The following is a 17,821-nucleotide window of genomic DNA, read 5'->3' as shown; positions in this document are numbered from 1 at the left end:
AAATATGGTTATATACTCATTATTATATAATTAGCCTCTGCTTCTGTTTAACAAGCAGTAGATAGATTTATTTAGTAATAATAAATAATTTTGATTGGTCACACTATGATGTCTTGTGGAACTCAGTAATTTAGAGTAGGCTAGCATATTACACTGCTATGAAGTCACTTACACATGGAAGTATATATAAGGAAATTACATTTTATCATTTGCTCATTTGTGCTATTTCCAGGCTATTAATACTTGATATATGGAGCAAAGAAAACAGTATGTGTGCTGAAGCACACACATATATAGACTCAGAACAGTTAATATATGAAGTGACTAGTTCAATCTCTGGCCTATAGTATGCCTCAATAAGTGTTTGCTATAATATTTTAAATTCTCGCTAATATTCTCTCCCAGAAGATTCTTTAGAGTTCCTTGCCTCACAAGCACTTGAGTTTAAAATACTGGACTCTCCCTTCTCTTCTCTGTCTTTAGCATACATTTGGCCAAATCTTATTCATACATAGAGCTTTCCTGGTGGCTCAGTGGTAAAGAATCCACCTGCCAATGCAAGATACACTGGTTTGATCCCTAAGTCAGGAAGATCACCTGGAGAAGAAAATGGCAAACCACCCCAGGATTCTTGTCTGGAAAATCCCATGAGCAGAGGAGGCTGGTGGGTTACAGTCCATGGTGTCCCAAAGAGTTGGACACAACTTAGTGACTAAACAACAATAGCAATGTATTTATACACAACTGGCCACAGATTGTTGTGAACATCTACCACATTCCTATTGTTCAAGCTAGTTTTTGAAAATCCTAAATAGCAAATCTTGTTGGTGGCAAACACCAATGACAGGAAATATGTAACAACTAACGCCTTTCCTGTGTCCTGCTCCTTGATGTCAATCAGAGATGCATTAGACTTCATATCTAAATTCCCAAGAACCTAGAAATCTTTGTGTACCTACAAAGAAACTCGAGGGTGTGAGAAAAGGGCATGTAGAAGGGGATGACAGAAGATGAGCTGATTGCATGGCATTATCAACTCAATCAACATGAGTTTGAGTAAACCCCAGGCAATGTTGAAGGATGGGAAAACCTGGAGTGCTGCAGTCCATGGGGTCACAAAGAGTGGACACGACTGACCGACTGAACAACAACAAGACTCCCCACAGATTTCTCTAAGAGGACAGAATTACTCTAGTATCTTTGGGGTTGTGTCTCTTTTAAGGTTTAAAGGACTGGAAAAACCTCACCTGAAAGTTGAGCCTAGCGAAATGGGAACACGGTTTACTCCAATCTCTCTACCCCATTACTGGAAGCGACCCCCTGCTGCAGCTCTGGTATCACAGCTGTTACCATTTTTGCCGGGGGTTCTGGGCTCATTTCCTCTCCTTTGCTCTTCTCAGGCCTTTCCCCAGACTTCCGTTCAAACTTCCCGGCCATGGCAGAACCCACCAATCACAAACGTCCTTCCTCGGACCACGCCCCCTCATGGCCCCCTCCAGGAACCCGAGTCGTATTTCGCTCACACCCCTCCTTCCCTTACGCACGCAGCGCGCGGACGTCGGCCTCTGACGCAGTCGTTGCCCCTGGGCCGGCTCCCGCCCAGGCCGCGCTCGCCGACCGTTGGCGCCAGGCAGAAGTTCCTCCCTCAGGCCCACCCCCCACCCTCCGAACCGCTACGGCGGCGGCGACCCATGTGGGGGTTCAGGCTCTTGCGGTCGCCGCCGCTGCTTCTTCTGCTGCCGCAGCTCGGAATCGGAATCGCCGCGTCCAGCTCTCACGCCGGAACCATGAACCTGGGCAGCAGCGGCGGCGGCGGCGCGCCCTGCTCCCCCTCGGCCGAGCGGCGCCGGCAGCAGTGCGTGCAGCTGTCCACGGTGCCGGGAGCCGACCCTCAGCGCTGCAACGAGTTGCTCCTGCTGGCGGCGGCGACGGCCGGGGAGGGACCAGGACGGCGGGACCTCTCTGGGGACCCGGCGAAGGAGGAGGTGCAACCGCCGCCCCAGCATCACGTTCTCTATTTCCCCGGGGATGTGCAGGTAACCCGCGGCTTGCCTGGGCACCTGTTCCTTCCTTTTGTGCATATGCGAATTCTCTAGATTATTCCCTCGTAGCTGGTGCCCGGTTCCTTGCCTCTCCTGAACACACCCACACATATGCTTCCCGGTCTGGCTCCACGCAATCCAAAACCGCCTCCTCCACGCCCCGACCCCCTCCTCAAAGAGCCCTAGAGGGTAGGTGTCCTTGGAGGGCCGCGACCTCGGAAGAGCCAGCTAGCTGTCAGTCCAGGTTTCGAGGGAGTGGTATTCAAGACATAGATATGAGACAGTGTATATTTATTCTATTACTTGGTTTCTCAGAGGGTGTTGGGGGAGCAGGAGACAGAAAAATGGCTTTTAAATTAGTATGTAGTGTTCAAAAAACGCTGGCAGTTATTAAAAAGCAAACAGAAAAACTAGTACTATGGTGTGACACTCTTAGTAACACTAAGGGAGAGTGGGTGGCAGAAAAGGGACAGTGATTGCTAAGCATGTCAATACTTTGATGCTCACCTAAATTATGTGCTTTTGTTTTTGTGTGTGATTCTGTTTTTATTATTAATTTTGCGGCTGCAGGTAAATATTCATGGATATGTTGTGTCTTAATCTAGATCTTTATCTAGAACTGCTTTGTCTTGAGTGGGTAGCCATTATATGTGACTGACTATATGCACTTCAAGATTTCTAATTTGAACAACTAAGTAGGAAGAGCTTCCATTAGTTGAGAGACAAGATGATGAAGACTACAGGAAGAGCAAGTTTAGTGGCAAAGATCCAGAGATTTTAGGTTTGTGGTATCTATTAAATGTTGAAAAGGAAATGCATATGGGTAACTAGCAAGTCTAAAGTTGCAGGAATAAGTGTTGAAGGTTGTCAGAATATCGGTAGTATGTAAAGCCAAGAGACCAAGAGAGAGATCACAAAGGGAGTAAAAGTAGTCAGGAAAAGTCTAAGAACTGAGTGCTACGTACTCCCCAGTCATTAAGTTTATCAGAAAGATAAGAAAGGAGTGTAACTCATTGGGTATTCACATATTTAATCTTCATTGATATTATACATCATTATTCCCATTTTGTAGTTGAGCTGGCTGCAACACAGATTTAACAACTGGCCAGATATTTCATAGCTAAAATGTGCAGAATCAGGGATTAAACCTAGGCCACCTGGCCTCAGAACTTTTGATGCATTATTCTTTATTTCTTCTCTAAGAGAGCTGTGATTTTGGAGGACTTCATACTCTGCATAACAACAGTATATCACTGTCCAAAAAGCTAATGGAATCTCAGGCTATGTAAAGAAATGGATGAGGTCAAAATGAAAGGAGGTATTAGTCTAACTATATTTAGCACTTTATAGACTTCATCTGAAGATATGTGCTGTATTCTGATTGGCACTCTTTAAAAACATTTAGTGGGCATGCAGTGAAGGTTAGTTACAATTGTTCTCATCATCATTATTATTATAGATGCACGCTGCAGCTGGCCCACAAAACTCTGGAAGTCACTGTCAGCAATGCCATGCTGATTTCCCAAACTGAACAAAAGGGCATCAACTGAGTAAATTAAGTTCCTTCTCTTAAACTGAAATACTCGTTTTTCGGTTTTTTGTTTTTTTTTTCATAGTTTTGATTAGCAGCCAACTAGACCAGTCAATTATTTGGAGGGCAAGAGGAAAAACTATATATACCTTCATCATCATCTGACTCTGGGAATAGTTTGTTAGCATATTGTTTTAAAGCATTAATTTCAAAAACAATAAACTAATTGTTTCACGGTTTAAGAAACACATCTAGCCTTATTTTAGCTTTACCTGTGTATACTAGCACTGCCCAAGAGAACTTTCTGTGATGGTGGGAATGTTCCATGGAAATACTCTGTATTTGCACCATGACAGCATACAAAAACTTTAGGGGCTACTGAGGACTTGAAATGCAGCTAGTGCAATTCAAAAACTGGACTTTTTAATTCTAATTTTAATTAAATAGCCACATATAGTTATCCTTTTGTCCACTCAGTACATCAGCATATAAAGTATCTTTACCTTCTAAATGTATATCTTAAGTCAAATCATACCACACCTCTGCTGAAAACTCTCCACAGCTTCCCATGGCACTTAGAGTAAAAGCCAGAGTCCTCTTAATGGCCTGCAAGGTACTTCACTATATTTACCTTTCCCACCCTGTAGCTTCTGTTTTTTTAGGCACCTCACTTAGATCTAAGTACCTTGACCAGAGCTCCAACCTGTGGGACCCCTGCAGTGAAAACGCTAAGTCCTAACCACTGAACTGCCAGGGGATTCCCATTCCGTTGCTTTTTTGACTGTCTCCCCAGAAGGCTCAGCCACACTGACCTTATTGCTCATGTTAGGCACACTCGACCCCAAATGCTTTGTCCATACTGCCTGGAACACTCTTTCTGCTGATGTCTGTAAGGATTCATTACTTCCCCTTTCAGTTGCTCAAAAGCTGCTTCCCAATGAGGCCTTTACTGACCATCCTATTTAATAATCATACATGTGCACAGGATCTCTGTCAACTTTCTCTTCTGTTTTTATCCATTTCATTTACTATATTATTCATCTTGTTTTTCGTCTGTCTTCCTTAGTATGATGAAAGCTTCATGTATGTTTTCTTCACTGTTATATCTGTGATGCTTAGAGAGTGTCATGAAGTAGGTGTTCAGTAGATAGCTTCCTGAATGAAAAAATGTATATAAGTTCCTTTGAGCAATGCCTTAAGTGCTCCAACCAAGTAGTCTCAGATTTCCTTATCTGTGCACTTGATTCTTTTAAGTCTAATGTTTATCCTTATGAAATTTACCCAGTTCATACAGCTCATCTTTTTAGTGTATGGATCCTTTCAGAACTCTTATTTCCATTTATATCATATATAGATTAAGTAAGCATCCTTTCTATGTCTTTATTTTTAATTTGGATAAATATTGAACAGAAGAGAGCCAAATAGAACTTTGTAGGATACCTTTAGAAGGTTTGCTTTATCTTAACACAAGATTGATAATTTGGTGTTAATTGGATCTGGTTGACAGTGTAATTTTAAATCCTAATTACTGTTACCTTTTTGATGTTCTTCTTGCAGTCATCTTTTATTGTATATCCTTTTTTATGCCATACTTGTCCTTTTATCATTTGAATTACAGGAAAGTTGAGGCCATAGTAATTAATCAAGGTACCTCTTGATGTGTTTCTTATCAGTAATGATTTTGGAGGGGGATCAGAATTTTTCTAAGTAGGTATTTTCCAATTTTCTTGGGTTTCTTGCTTTTTTAAATCCTCAGGATATAGAATTGTACTTACCTCTTTTTTTTTAAGTTTACAATTTGATGAATTTTGACAAGTACAATTATGTAACCATCGAAACAAACATGTAACCCAACATCTCCATTACTCCTAAAGAGACCCCTGTGCCCTACTTCAATCAGTTTTCTCAGCCACAGGCAATCACTGATCTGGTTTCTTTCACTATAGTTAAGCCTTTCTAGATTTTCATTATTAGGAATCATGTAGTATGTAGTCTTGTCTTTCTGGGTTCTTTCACTTAGTCTAATGCTTCTGAAATTCATTCTCTGTTGTCTCTATCAGGAGATTATTTCTTTTTAATGCCAAGTAGTTTTCTGTGTATGGGCATATGATATAGCTACCTATTAAGTAGTTCATAAACATTTGGGTCATTTCCAATTTTAGCTTTTCAAAACTTTTGCTTTCCTAAACAGTAGGATATATAGATGAGCATGTCCTAAGTGTGTGTCCTGGTGGGTAGGAAAAGACTCACTTCTCCTGTGTGACTCTCGTTTACTTCTTACAGTGTTACCACACTCAGAACATTTCTAACAACAGACCCCCCACGCCAAACAATTCTCTACAACACCAGTTAGGTATCCTAGAATTCAGTTCAATTCTGGAGTTATCCAGTCTCCACTATCTACCTGCAATTAATGTCAGATTCCACATCTTAAGGCCTCAGTCCCACAGGTCTGTTCCCCTCCCCACTTCATATGCCAGTCACAAGTCCCAGGTTGTCACCTGAACTCATGACTGACCAGCTACAGATTGGGGTTTAAACAGTCCCCTCCTTGGGTTCAGTTAGTTGCTAGAATGGCTCATAGAACTTTGGAAAACAGTTTACACACTGTTTTCTGGAAGGATATGATAAAAGATACAGGTGAACATTCAGGTGGAAGAGATGCATAGGGAAAGGTGTGTGAGAAGAGGTGCAGAGCTTCCACGCTCTCCCTGAGTGCACCGCTCTCCTAGCACCTTCATGTGTCACCAGCCTGGAAGCTTCCCGAACCTGTACTTTGGAGAGTTTTATGGAGGCTTCACTGCACATGTATGACCAGTCATTAACTTTATTTCCAGCCCCTCTTGGGAGAATGGGAAGTGGAGTTGAAAGTTTCAAACTTCTAATCATGTCTTGGTCTTTCTGGTGACCATCTTCTGTCACCCATGAAGTTTCAAGGGTTTTAGGAGCTCTGTGCCAGGAACCATGGGCAGACACACATACACGTGCATTCTGCTATTTCTCATGCTATTTCTCATGTGATTGATGAGAAACCCTGGGGTTTCATGTGCTTGTCAAGCAGCCTTCTCAGGCTGGTTCCTGTTAATGGTCCTTCTAGCTTGCTTGAACACGGGATGTCCACTTCATGCTCAGCAAAGATTACCCCTTGACCCATTATTTTATGCAAATACAGCTTGTAGCTTATATAGCTTTCCTCACCCTGGTATAAGAGTAGTCCACCTAGATTAAGTGTTTATCATGGCGATACATGTCAAGTTTTCCTGAAAATCCTTGGTACCAGTACTTCAGTAGCAGTATGGAGTGGGCCTTTACATTTTTGCAGGTCAGCCAGCATCATTCTTTGGAGTAAGCACCCTGTAGTCTCTCCAGGAGATTCTCTGGCCACCTGCCTCACTGGGGATGAAGAGAATCAAGCTGCCTAACATTTAACCCCTACAAGGAGAGTAAGTGCATTCTATTCCCAACTGGGATGAAAGCTCTCTCAGAAGAATCTTCCTGCATTCTTCCACCTCTTCTGTAGATTGACCTTGGGTAGTAGCCTGGGTTGCAGAACTGGTTTTGACAACCTGTTAGCAAGTCCTGAGGGGCTGTCTGGTCTGTCTTTTTAGAGATGCTTATCCATTGTTCTTCTGGGCTTCTTAGATACAAGAGTAACAATTTTATTTTTACATTTTAGTACACAGAGTTACTAAGTATGAGCATTTTCCTCCTCTGATCATGTAATGTGGGGCTAATCAAAGAAAACACGGAGTTTTAGGTTTACCATCTCCTATGTGGTAGAGACTAAACAGAGTCATAGAATCTTGTTCATTTTAGCTCATTTACTAAATAACTGTATGTAATCAAAACAGCTGTGTGGTTGTAGGGCCTCATTTTCCTTAACTGTAAAAAGAATTTAGGTGTTTGTGCTTTCTTTTGTATTTGACATTTATATCTAATTAGGAATCCACAGAATCCAGTTTTGGCTCTGTTCTTCCCAACTAATATTTGGGTATCTTTATGAAGACTTGACTAACAACTAATATTCCTCCTACTTCAGACATAATAGGAATTCCACTTCATAATTCTGGAATTTCTAACTAATGCTGCAAAACTGAACTCAGATATTTATGGAGCTTTCCCTAATTTCCCAGAGCATGGTTAATCTCCCTTCCTCTATGTCCTCTCACAGATATCCCTGTTTTACAGCAATAACTATATTACCTTGTAATTGTCTATGTGTCTCTCCCACTGGATTTTGTTCTTGAGGGACTATGTTTTACTCATCTTTGCATTCCCAGAACTGTGCTTAGTGCCCCCCAAATGTCGTTGATGAATATATGAAGAAATGGAGATCAAAGTTTAATAGGCAAAGTTTTTAGTTTGTGTTGGAAACATGTTCCTTCCCTTGTGTGTGCATGCATGCCCACCTATGCTCCTCCCCTAGGGATATTTCATGTCCATCCCTCTTTTCTTTACATTGGTGCCTGAATTGCAAATTGTTTAATTCTTTGGAAGATAGGGTTCTGTATAGAAAAAGAGTGTAGATTTCTTATAGGTAGGGACAAGGGAAAGGGCCCAAACTTGCTTTCTCACTGAAATAAAATAAGAAGTATTTATCCAAAAATCAGGATTTAGATGAGCCCTTTCAGATCTAAGCTCCTATGATAATTTTATATCTCACAAATCTGGATGTGCAGAAGGCAGTAGCAGAATCCACAAAAAATGATAGCCTTCTGGGAATAGATTTTTTTTTAACATATATAACAAGCTTAATATTAATGAGATACAAACTGTTAAGAAGAATTTGAGCATCCTGTTGGGAAAGTTATTAAAGAATATGAACAGAGAATTAACAAAAAATGAAAATTGCCAGCAAGCATAGAAAAATATTCAACCTAATTAGGAATGAAAATATGCAAATTAAATCAAAAGTAAGACACCATTTTATCTTAGTAGCAGAGATTTTTTTTTTTAATTAATGCTAATAGCCAGCGTAGGTAAGGCTATGAGAAAATAAGCTCTTGTATACTTCTAGGGGAGTAGAAATTGGTATTAATCTTCTTGATAGGAAGTCTAAAAATTACACAAATCTATACTTATTGATGAGGAATTGTGCCTATAACATTTTAAAGTGAAAACTATATGTATAATCTTGTTGAGGGGAAAAAATAAAACTCATATACATTCTTGTATATGTATATGTATACTAAAGAACACTGGAATTCTAGACACCAAAATTGTAATAGTGATTGTTTCTAATGATGGTTTTATGGATCAGTGGTTTTTCTATCTTCCTTATACTTTTATATATAGACTAAATTTTTGTAGTATTACTTTTACTAGTCTTAATTTTTTAACGGAAAAATGTGCATATTGCTAAAAATTCAGTTTATTCAAGATTATACATTGAAAAGTAAGTCTCCTTTTCATCCCTTTGAATGAGTGAAGGCAGTTTCTGATTTTCCATTCCTATGGCTAACCATTGTTGGGGAATTCCCTGGTGGTCCAGTGGTTAGGACTGTATGCCTTCACAGCCAGGGGCCTTTGTTCTATATCTGGTCATGGAACTAAGATCCCACAAGACTTCCCAGGTGGCGCTAGTGGTAAAGAACCTGCCTGCCAGTGCAGGAGATATAAGAGACATGGGTTTGATCCCTCGGTTGGAAAGATCCCCTGGAGAAGGAAATGGCAGTCTACTCCAGTAATTCTTGGCTGGAGAATCCCATGGACAGAGGAGCCTTGCAGACTACGGTCCATGGGGTCACAAAGAGCCGTACGTGACTGAAGTGGAGGGCTGACCATTGTTACTGATTTATATGTCCTTCCAGAGACATATAAATGTCTGGGCTGATGCAAACTTTTTTTCTTTAAACTCAAATGATAGCTTATCAATACAGGGGGTTTTTAGCCTTTATGTTACAACACATATGAGTACTCATAGAGCTGCCTCATTCTTCTGGAGCAGGAATAAATGTACTTATACAGATTTATTTATGCATATATGCAAGTATAGCCCTGAGATAAATATCTAGAAGTAGAATAACTAGGTCAAAAGAAAAGTGCAATTAAAAATGTTTGGTGTATGATTGATTGTTATAAATAAGGAAAAGTTAGAGTTCTCTTTCTCTTTCTTACACCCCATATCCAGTCCATTAGCAAATGCTGTTGCTGACTTAAAAAAATGCACAGTATGAGTTGTGAGTTAAGTTTTATTAGGGGCAAAATGAGGACTACAGCCCAGGAAACAGCATTTCAGATAGCTCCAAAGAGGTAGAGGGAAGGTCAGTATATATGTGGTTTTGGTGAAAGGGAAGTACATGCAATCAATCACATATTTTCTGCAGGTTTCTGCTAGTCACTAGGATCAGTCATCACCATGAAGGATTTTAGTGCTTTTGTAGATGTGGGGAGATGCAAGAATTAGGCCCATAAAATCAGCTCCTAAAAATACCTATCTGAAGACCCATTCTGCCAGTTTTTCCCAAAGCACAGAGTGTCTCATTTCTGCTTTCCATCCTGAACTCTTTCCAGGGAGTGTTAAAGTCAGCAGCTGCAGTGGCACCTGAGTCAGTCCTTATAGAGGCAGATGGCAAGTGCCAATTTGTAGTTGACACTGTTCATTCTGCCTTCGATATATATTCAGAATCTGACTGGTTCTTGCCACCTTTTACTTCTAATAACACTCTGGTTCAAGCCACATTCTCTGATTGGGGTTATACTTCAGTAGCCACCCACTGCTCTCCCTGCCTCAAACTGTTGCCCCTTCGCACATAGGAGTCAGAGTATTCCTTGCAAGGCAGATTATATCAGCCATTTACCTCACACCCTCTCAGACCAAAGACCTCAGGGTATCTTACAAGGCATGATTAGCATCTCCCCTCTTCCCCAACAGGGGCTGTCCTGATAGCTTAGTTGGTAAAGAATCCACCTGCAATGCAGGAGACTACAGTTCGATTCCTGGGTTGGGAAGATCTGCTGGAGAAGGGATAGGCTACCCAACCCCGTATTCTGGGGCTTCCCTTGTGGCTCATCTGGTAAAGAATCTGCCTGTAATGCAGGAAACCTGGGTTCGATCTGTTGGGTTGGGAAGATCCCCTGGAGAAGGGCAAGGCTACCCACTCCAGTATTCTGGCCTGGAGAATCCCATGGTCCATATAGTCCATTGGGTCACAAAGAGTCAGACACGACTGAGCGACTTTCTCTTCTTCCCCAGCAATCTCTGTGACCCTCGTGATCACTTCTGCGCCTTCACTTCACTGGCGGAACACTGGTTTCACTGCTCTATCTTGGTTATGTCAACCATGGTTCCACTTCAGGTCATTAGGTCCTTTTGCAGTTCCTTTTGCCTGAAATAATCATGACTCACTCCCTCAGCTCCTACAGGTCCTTCTCAACTGTTGCCCTTAGTGGAGACTACCCTGTATTTTAAATAATAATCTTTTACCCTCTCCAACTATGCAGTCCTTTTCCTGTACTTTCGTTACATTCCATTGCACTTACCTCTGTAAAATACCTTGTGCTGTCTAGCTAGTAGCTACTTGTAGCTGTTGTCCATTTAAAATTTAGTCTAATCAAAGAAATATATTTTAAATTGCATTTAACTTTAAATTTAAATCTAGAAACTATTAGTTCAGTTCCCAGAAAACTTTTTTAAGTGTATTTGAGCAACTTGGGTATGTGAATCTACATTTGCAGCTGTAAATCTTATGAAATCTAAATTCAGATCAAGTATTTCTGATGAAAATTTAGCACCCAAATTGAGATGTGTTATAAGTGTAAAATATACACTAGATTTCAGAAACTTAGAAAAAGAAATGTAATAATTTCAGTATTTTCTATGTTGGTTACATGTAGAAATAATATGTTACATGTGGATGTATGGGGCTCGATAAAATATATTATTTAAAAATAATTTGGGATTTTCCTAGTGGTCCAGAGGTTAAGACTGCACACTTCCACTGCAGGGAGTATGGATTTAATCCCTGGCTGGAAACTAAGATCCCGCGTGCCGGAGGACACAGCGCCCCCCAAAAAGAAAAATATTCATCTGTCAACTTTTTACTTTTTAATGTAGCTACTAGAAAATTTTACTTGTGTCTCACTGTATTTCCGTTGGAGGGTGCTGCTCTGCTGATTTACAGAGTTGTTTATTAAGTATCTCTATTAGAATGTGTACTATCTGTGGGCAGGGGTTTTATCTGTTCTGATCCATGACTGTCCAGGAGATTTCCAGTACATTTTACAGAATAAATGAATTTGAATGAATTTCCCTGTTTTTAAGGATATTATGAATAAAAAGGAAAACCAAATTTACATGCATGTCCTAGAATGTAAACAAAAAGTTATTAATATATCAAGAGTTCAGTTTAGTTCAGTCGCTCAGTCGTGTCCGACTCTCTGCGACCCCATGAATCGCAGCACGCCAGGCCTCCCTGTCCATCAGCAACTCCCGGAGTTCACTCAAACTCACGTCCATCGAGTCAGTGATGCCATATAGCCATCTCATCGTCTGCCGTCCCCTTCTCTTGCCCCCAATCCCTCCCAGCATCAGAGTCTTTTCCAGTGAGTCAACTCTTCACATGAGGTGGCCAAAGTACTGGAGTTTCAGCTTTAGCATCATTGCTTCCAAAGAACACCCAGGACTGATCTCCTTTAGGATGGACTGGTTGGATCTTCTTGCAGTCCAAGGGACTCTCAAGAGTCTTCTCCAACAACACAGTTCAAAAGCATCAATTCTTTGGCGCTCAGCTTTCTTCACAGTCCAACTGTCACATCCATATATGACCACTGGAAAACCATCATCTTGACTAGACAGACATTTGTTGGCAAAGTAACGTCTCTGCTTTTGAATAGGCTATCTAGGTTGGTCATAACTTCTCTTCCAAGGAGTTAGCGTTTTTTAATTTCATGGCTGCAGTCACCATCTGCAGTGATTTTGGAGCCCAAAAAAATAAAGTCTGACACTGTTGCCACTGTTCCCCATTTATTTCCCATGAAGTGATGGAACCAGATGCCATGATCTTCGTTTTCTGAATGTTGAGCTTTAAGCTAACCTTTTCACTTTCATCAAGAGGCTTTTTAGCTCCTCTTCACTTTCTGCCATAAGGGTGGTGTCATCTGCATATCTGAGATTATTGATATTTCTCCCAGCAATCTGGATTCCAGCTTGTGCTTCTTCCAGTCCAGCGTTTCTCATGATGTACTCTGCATAGAAATTAAATAAGCAGGGAGACAGTATACAGCCCTGACGTACTCCTTTTCCTATTTGGAACCAGTCTGTTGTTCCATGTCCAGTTCTAACTGTTGCTTCCTGACCTGCATACAGGTTTCTCAAGAGGCAGGTCAGGTAGTCTGGTATTCCCATCTCTTTCAGAATTTTCCACAGTTTATTGTGATCCACAGAGTCAAAGGCTTTGGCCTAGTCAACAAAGCAGAAATAGATGTTTTTCTGGAACTCTCTTGCTTTTTCCATGATCTAGCGGATGTTGGCAATTTGATCTCTGGTTCCTCTACCTTTTCTAAAACCACCTTGAACATCTGGAAGTTCACGGTTTCCGTAAATAGGATGCAAATTTAAAAAGGCAAAAGATATGAACAGGCACAGTAGAAATCCAGATAACTAATAAATATATGAACCAAATTTCAACTTTATTTAAATTTTTAATAAATTCAAATTAGAGTAAGTTATCCTGTGCCAATGAAATTTAACAAATATGAAAAAAAAACACATATTTCTCTGGAAGACAGTATTGTAGTCTATATAATCAATCTTAAGCTATGAATATTCTTGAACCTAGTTTTTCCACATCTAGGAATTTATTTTTAAGGATGTAATCACAGTAATGTTCACTGTAGCTCTGTAATACTAAAATCTTACAACCAGAAAGTAATAAATAGATTTATAGTTTTCGAGTACATTAACCATAGGTCATTATAACATACCAACTTTCTCCACAATAAAAATGGGAAACTAATTTTGTGGAAATAATTTTATATAAATGTGTATTTAATGCTTGTTTTATCTTTTTTACCTTTCAGAATTACCATGAAATTATGACTCGTCATCCTGAGAATTATCAGTGGGAAAACTGGAGTCTAGAAAATGTTGCCACCATCTTAGCCCACCGGTTCCCCAGTAGTTATATTTGGGTGATAAAGTGTTCCCGAATGCATTTGCACAAATTCAGCTGCTATGACAATTTTGTGAAAAGCAATATGTTTGGTGCTCCAGAACACAGTACTGACTTTGGAGCTTTTAAGCACCTTTACATGTTATTAGTTAATGCTTTTAACTTAAGTCAGAAGAGTTTGCTATCGAAGAATGTGAAAGATTTGAATAAGGACTCCAAAGCATCTAACTGTCGATCCACTTCTCATACTACCAATGGTTGCCAGGGAGAAAAAGAGAGGACCTGTGAAAAATTTGATGAGTCTGCTATGAGTTTTTATCCACCATCATTAAATGGTGCTTCTTTTACTTTGATTGGATTCAGTAAAGGTTGTGTTGTTTTGAATCAGTTGCTTTTTGAGTTGAAAGAAGCCAAGAAAGACAAGAACATCGATGCTTTTATCAAAAACATAAAAACAATGTACTGGTTGGATGGTGGTCATTCTGGAGGAAGCAACACTTGGATTACTTATCCAGAAGTCTTGAAAGAATTTGCACAAACAGGGATAATTGTTCACACCCATGTTACACCTTACCAAGTACATGATCCAATGAGATCTTGGATTGGAAAGGAGCACAAGAAATTTGTTCAGATACTTGGAGATTTTGGCATGCAGGTGACTAGCCAAATTCATTTTGCAAACGATGCTCCTTCCATAGAGAATCACTTCAGGGTTCATGAAGTATTTTAGACTATAACATTATTAATGTAGAAGAGCAGAAGCACTTTCAGAAAATGTTATGAATTCAGATAATGAGGATATAAATTCAGAGAGGCAGTGTCAGTTTTTTTTTCCTGGGCATGGGGGAAGGAAGCACACATTCCTAAAATATGGGTGTAATGTGCAATAATGTTCCTTGTTTGTGAATGTGAATAGTTTTTAATTGGGACTGGGTTGGAATTATTTCATTTCAAATTTAAAAGGTGGTTTGGGGGAATCCTACAAGATGTTAAGACCCTTAAAAATGAAAAGTTTCAATATAGTACTTATAAAAGGCAGTTAAGATTGTTATTGTTGGAAGTAGTTCTATTTTCTGAGTAATGTTTGAAACTAATTTTGGTGATACTTTAACAGTAAATAGCTATTTTGGACTCAAAACTTTTGAGTGGAAATACTATCTCTTCAAACAAAGTGAAGGCACACTGATGTTTTCCATCATTTTGCAATAACTATACCCTGCCTCCTATGTTTATAATCTCAAGAAGTTATTCTTCAGTGTGCCATCAAGTGTTTTTTTTCTTAAGAGTCAAAATGTATTTGTTTCCGCATATCCAAGAATGTGCAATAGTACAGAGTTGGTCTTAAAAATATTACACTTAAGCACTGTGGCTTAATTTTTAATTGACAACTTTTGGATAAGACATTTTGGAGTTTCTTATATTTTGGCAAGAAAACAGTTCTTTTAGAAAACTGTTTCAGATTGAACATAATTGTGTATATTGGGTAAAAATACAGTACAGATTTTAAATCATTTCATCCTATCAGTCTTTTGAAAGAGATCAACTTAGGTGAAATATAATCCTCTACTGGGTACAGCTCTATTAAAAAGGAGACATATTCTATAGATTGAAGTCACTGTTTCTCCTGCAGCATGATTTTGTCTGCCAAAAGAAAGCAGTTCTCCTTGGCCAAAATGCAAAATTATATTGCTATAAGAAAAGTTAAAAGGGAAAGTTTGAAGATACAAATGATTTTGTTTTGGCTCAAAAACTGAATTTGCTTAACACTGCTACATAAATTGGGTGAGGTTTCCTTCTGCCCATTTTTCTTGACCTAGATAAATACATTTTGAGAAACCAAGATCTAATAAATGTCAACCAACACTGAAACATAGCTGTGTGATTACAATAAAAGGTTAATGGTCTTTTAAAAATTGTTAATAATTAGCTTTTATGGGTCGTGAAATAATTAAGCAGGGAAGTAACATGCTGCTTTTAGATTTAAAAAACAGACTGAAGCTTAATATCTTAATAACCCAGAGGGTCTCAATATGTAAAACAGTAATTAAAATGTTAATTTCTTGGTTTCTTCCCAGAGTTATAATGACTTTTGTAAGTACATTCCAAATATTTAGAGACTTATAAGAAAGGACTTTTACTTACTTAACATACTTAAAAGTAATATCTCCTAATTCTATGAATTGCAGAATAGTATCTTTCAATGGTTTTCTAAACAGATAAAGTACAATAGTTTTATGTTGCTTTGGTTTCTTTTAAATACCTGCTGTTTGAGACCAAAAATTCCCAGCAAGGAAACAGGTCAGTCTGATTCTAGCATTTTATTTATTACCTTGTCTTAAAACACCATTATTGATTGGATAGCTCCTTTCAATATGTTTTAATAATCCTTGGTTAAATTTATGTGTATCTAATGTAAATAGCTAAGTTACTAAGTATTTTAATGCAGGAGGAAGGAAAGGCATGTCTTTTTACAGAAATAACTAAAATGGAAAAGTATGACTTTTAGCAGGAGGATTCATTTAAAAATCTGAGGTATTTAAAGATCTGGTCCTTGTAGCTATCCCATCTTAACTATAATTGTTATATGTTGAGTGGATATTAAGAATTATTCTCTGGGACACCTGGAATTGCCATTGCATCAAAATGAGAAGTGAAAAGTAGAATTATTTTCTTGAATGAAAATATATTTAAGTTGATCCATACTCAAATATTTTAACACTTAAAAATTTGTTCTTTTTCCACATTTGTTTAAAACTGTTACAAATGTTAGTGTTTCCTTTTGGATTGTGCTTTTGTTTGTGTCATGAGTCAATTGAGAAAAGTAGTCAAATAATGTTAAAGTTGTTACCGCCACAGCATGAATGTACAATTGTATTAAATTTAATCCACAGAAGTCTATTTGGATGTGTGCTGTATGTTAACTAGATTTGTTTAAAACTTTAGATTGTTATTTAGAAAGAAGCTGTTTCTCTCCACTTTGCCAGTTTGGATTTGTTAATGTTTTCATTAATGTCCCTAACTTTTCATACAAGCAACTTTGAAACCTTTCCTATATATCTTTCCTTTAAATTACTCTTCAAAAATTAGCATTATTTCCTTCTGTTGGATTTCCCAGAGAACAAAATCTCTCAAAAATAAGTACTTCCTTTCCTGAGCTAATCACCCCAGGTATCTGTATTTCTTTCGCTGTCATTGAAGGACCTGGTTAAAATATGGTGTGATCCATTTTTCATTTCATTCGTGCAATATCTAAGCCCCATCAAGGGTAAAGAAGGTTTAGGCACAGGATACAGTGTAGACAAAACAGCCCCAGCATGTGAGTATGGAAATATATATTAAGATTATTATACAAACAAAAGATACTATTCTTAAAAGAGCTATTATTCTGTTACACTTCATTTAAAGGCTTTTAAGAGAAAACTGCTTTAGAGGATAAGACCTCTGAATCCAGGTTACTCTTTATAAAAGCATGGAGGCCAAGGATCGCTTAGTGGTAGAGACAGCCAGAGTCACTTAGGATGGCCATTTTAGTATTCCATTTAATGGAACTTGAAAAAATAGAATGTAACTTCAGTGTATTTAAGACACCAAAATAACCATGGCCTGTGTCAAAAAAGATTTAGGTAACCCTGGCAGAGACATGTATGAGTGCCAATCTGTGTTAGTTCCTCCTATCTTTTTCAGTACAGGGGGCAGGAGTCAGAACAGCACAGTTTCAACTCCATCTAGACGTGCATCCCTGCTTCCTGCATTTTGGGGGGTGGTCAGCTTGTAGACAGATTCAACCTTGATGTCTGTTGATAAATTTAGATGGGTGAGGAAAGCCTCATTACTAAGGTTCTTTTTAAATGTTCACATAGCTGCGGTTCATAAGGAAGGAAAGATAGGGAAAAAGCCGTGTTGACCTATAGTTTCCCTTGTTCTGATATTTCATCAGTGATATGTTTGAAGTTACTGAATAATTAGAATTCAAATGTAATTATGTGCCAAGACAAATACTATTGTTTGTGAGAAGATAATAATTACAATCTTCACCTGGGGTATTTTTAAGTTTTATTTTGAAATAGTAATATACACCAGGGCAAAAAAAAAAAAAATTCTGATAATAAATAACTGTAAATTCCAGTCTGCCCATC

The 17,821-nt window shown here is 38.8% G+C and overlaps 1 protein-coding gene across 1 annotated transcript; it reads left to right on the top strand.

Moving 5' to 3' along the window:
- On the top strand, positions 1,577–16,578 carry C2H2orf69 (chromosome 2 C2orf69 homolog). The gene is made up of 2 exons (XM_005676465.3): positions 1,577–2,036; positions 13,594–16,578. The coding sequence occupies exons 1-2, from the start codon at positions 1,692–1,694 to the stop codon at positions 14,413–14,415; spliced, it is 1,167 nt and encodes a 388-aa protein (XP_005676522.3). The 5' UTR covers positions 1,577–1,691; the 3' UTR covers positions 14,416–16,578.

This window comes from Capra hircus, chromosome 2 (genome assembly GCF_001704415.2).
Source record: "Capra hircus breed San Clemente chromosome 2, ASM170441v1, whole genome shotgun sequence".
In the NCBI taxonomy this organism is placed as follows: domain Eukaryota; kingdom Metazoa; phylum Chordata; class Mammalia; order Artiodactyla; family Bovidae; genus Capra; species Capra hircus.
This window is presented reverse-complemented; position numbering and strand designations above follow the sequence as displayed.

Coding starts and splice junctions, on each gene's coding strand:
- C2H2orf69 (XM_005676465.3), top strand. CDS start 1,692: ATGTGGGGGTTCAGGCTCTTGCGGTCGCCGCCGCTGCTTCTTCTGCTG. Junction 2,037..13,593: donor ATTTCCCCGGGGATGTGCAG/GTAACCCGCGGC, acceptor TTTACCTTTCAG/AATTACCATGAAATTATGAC.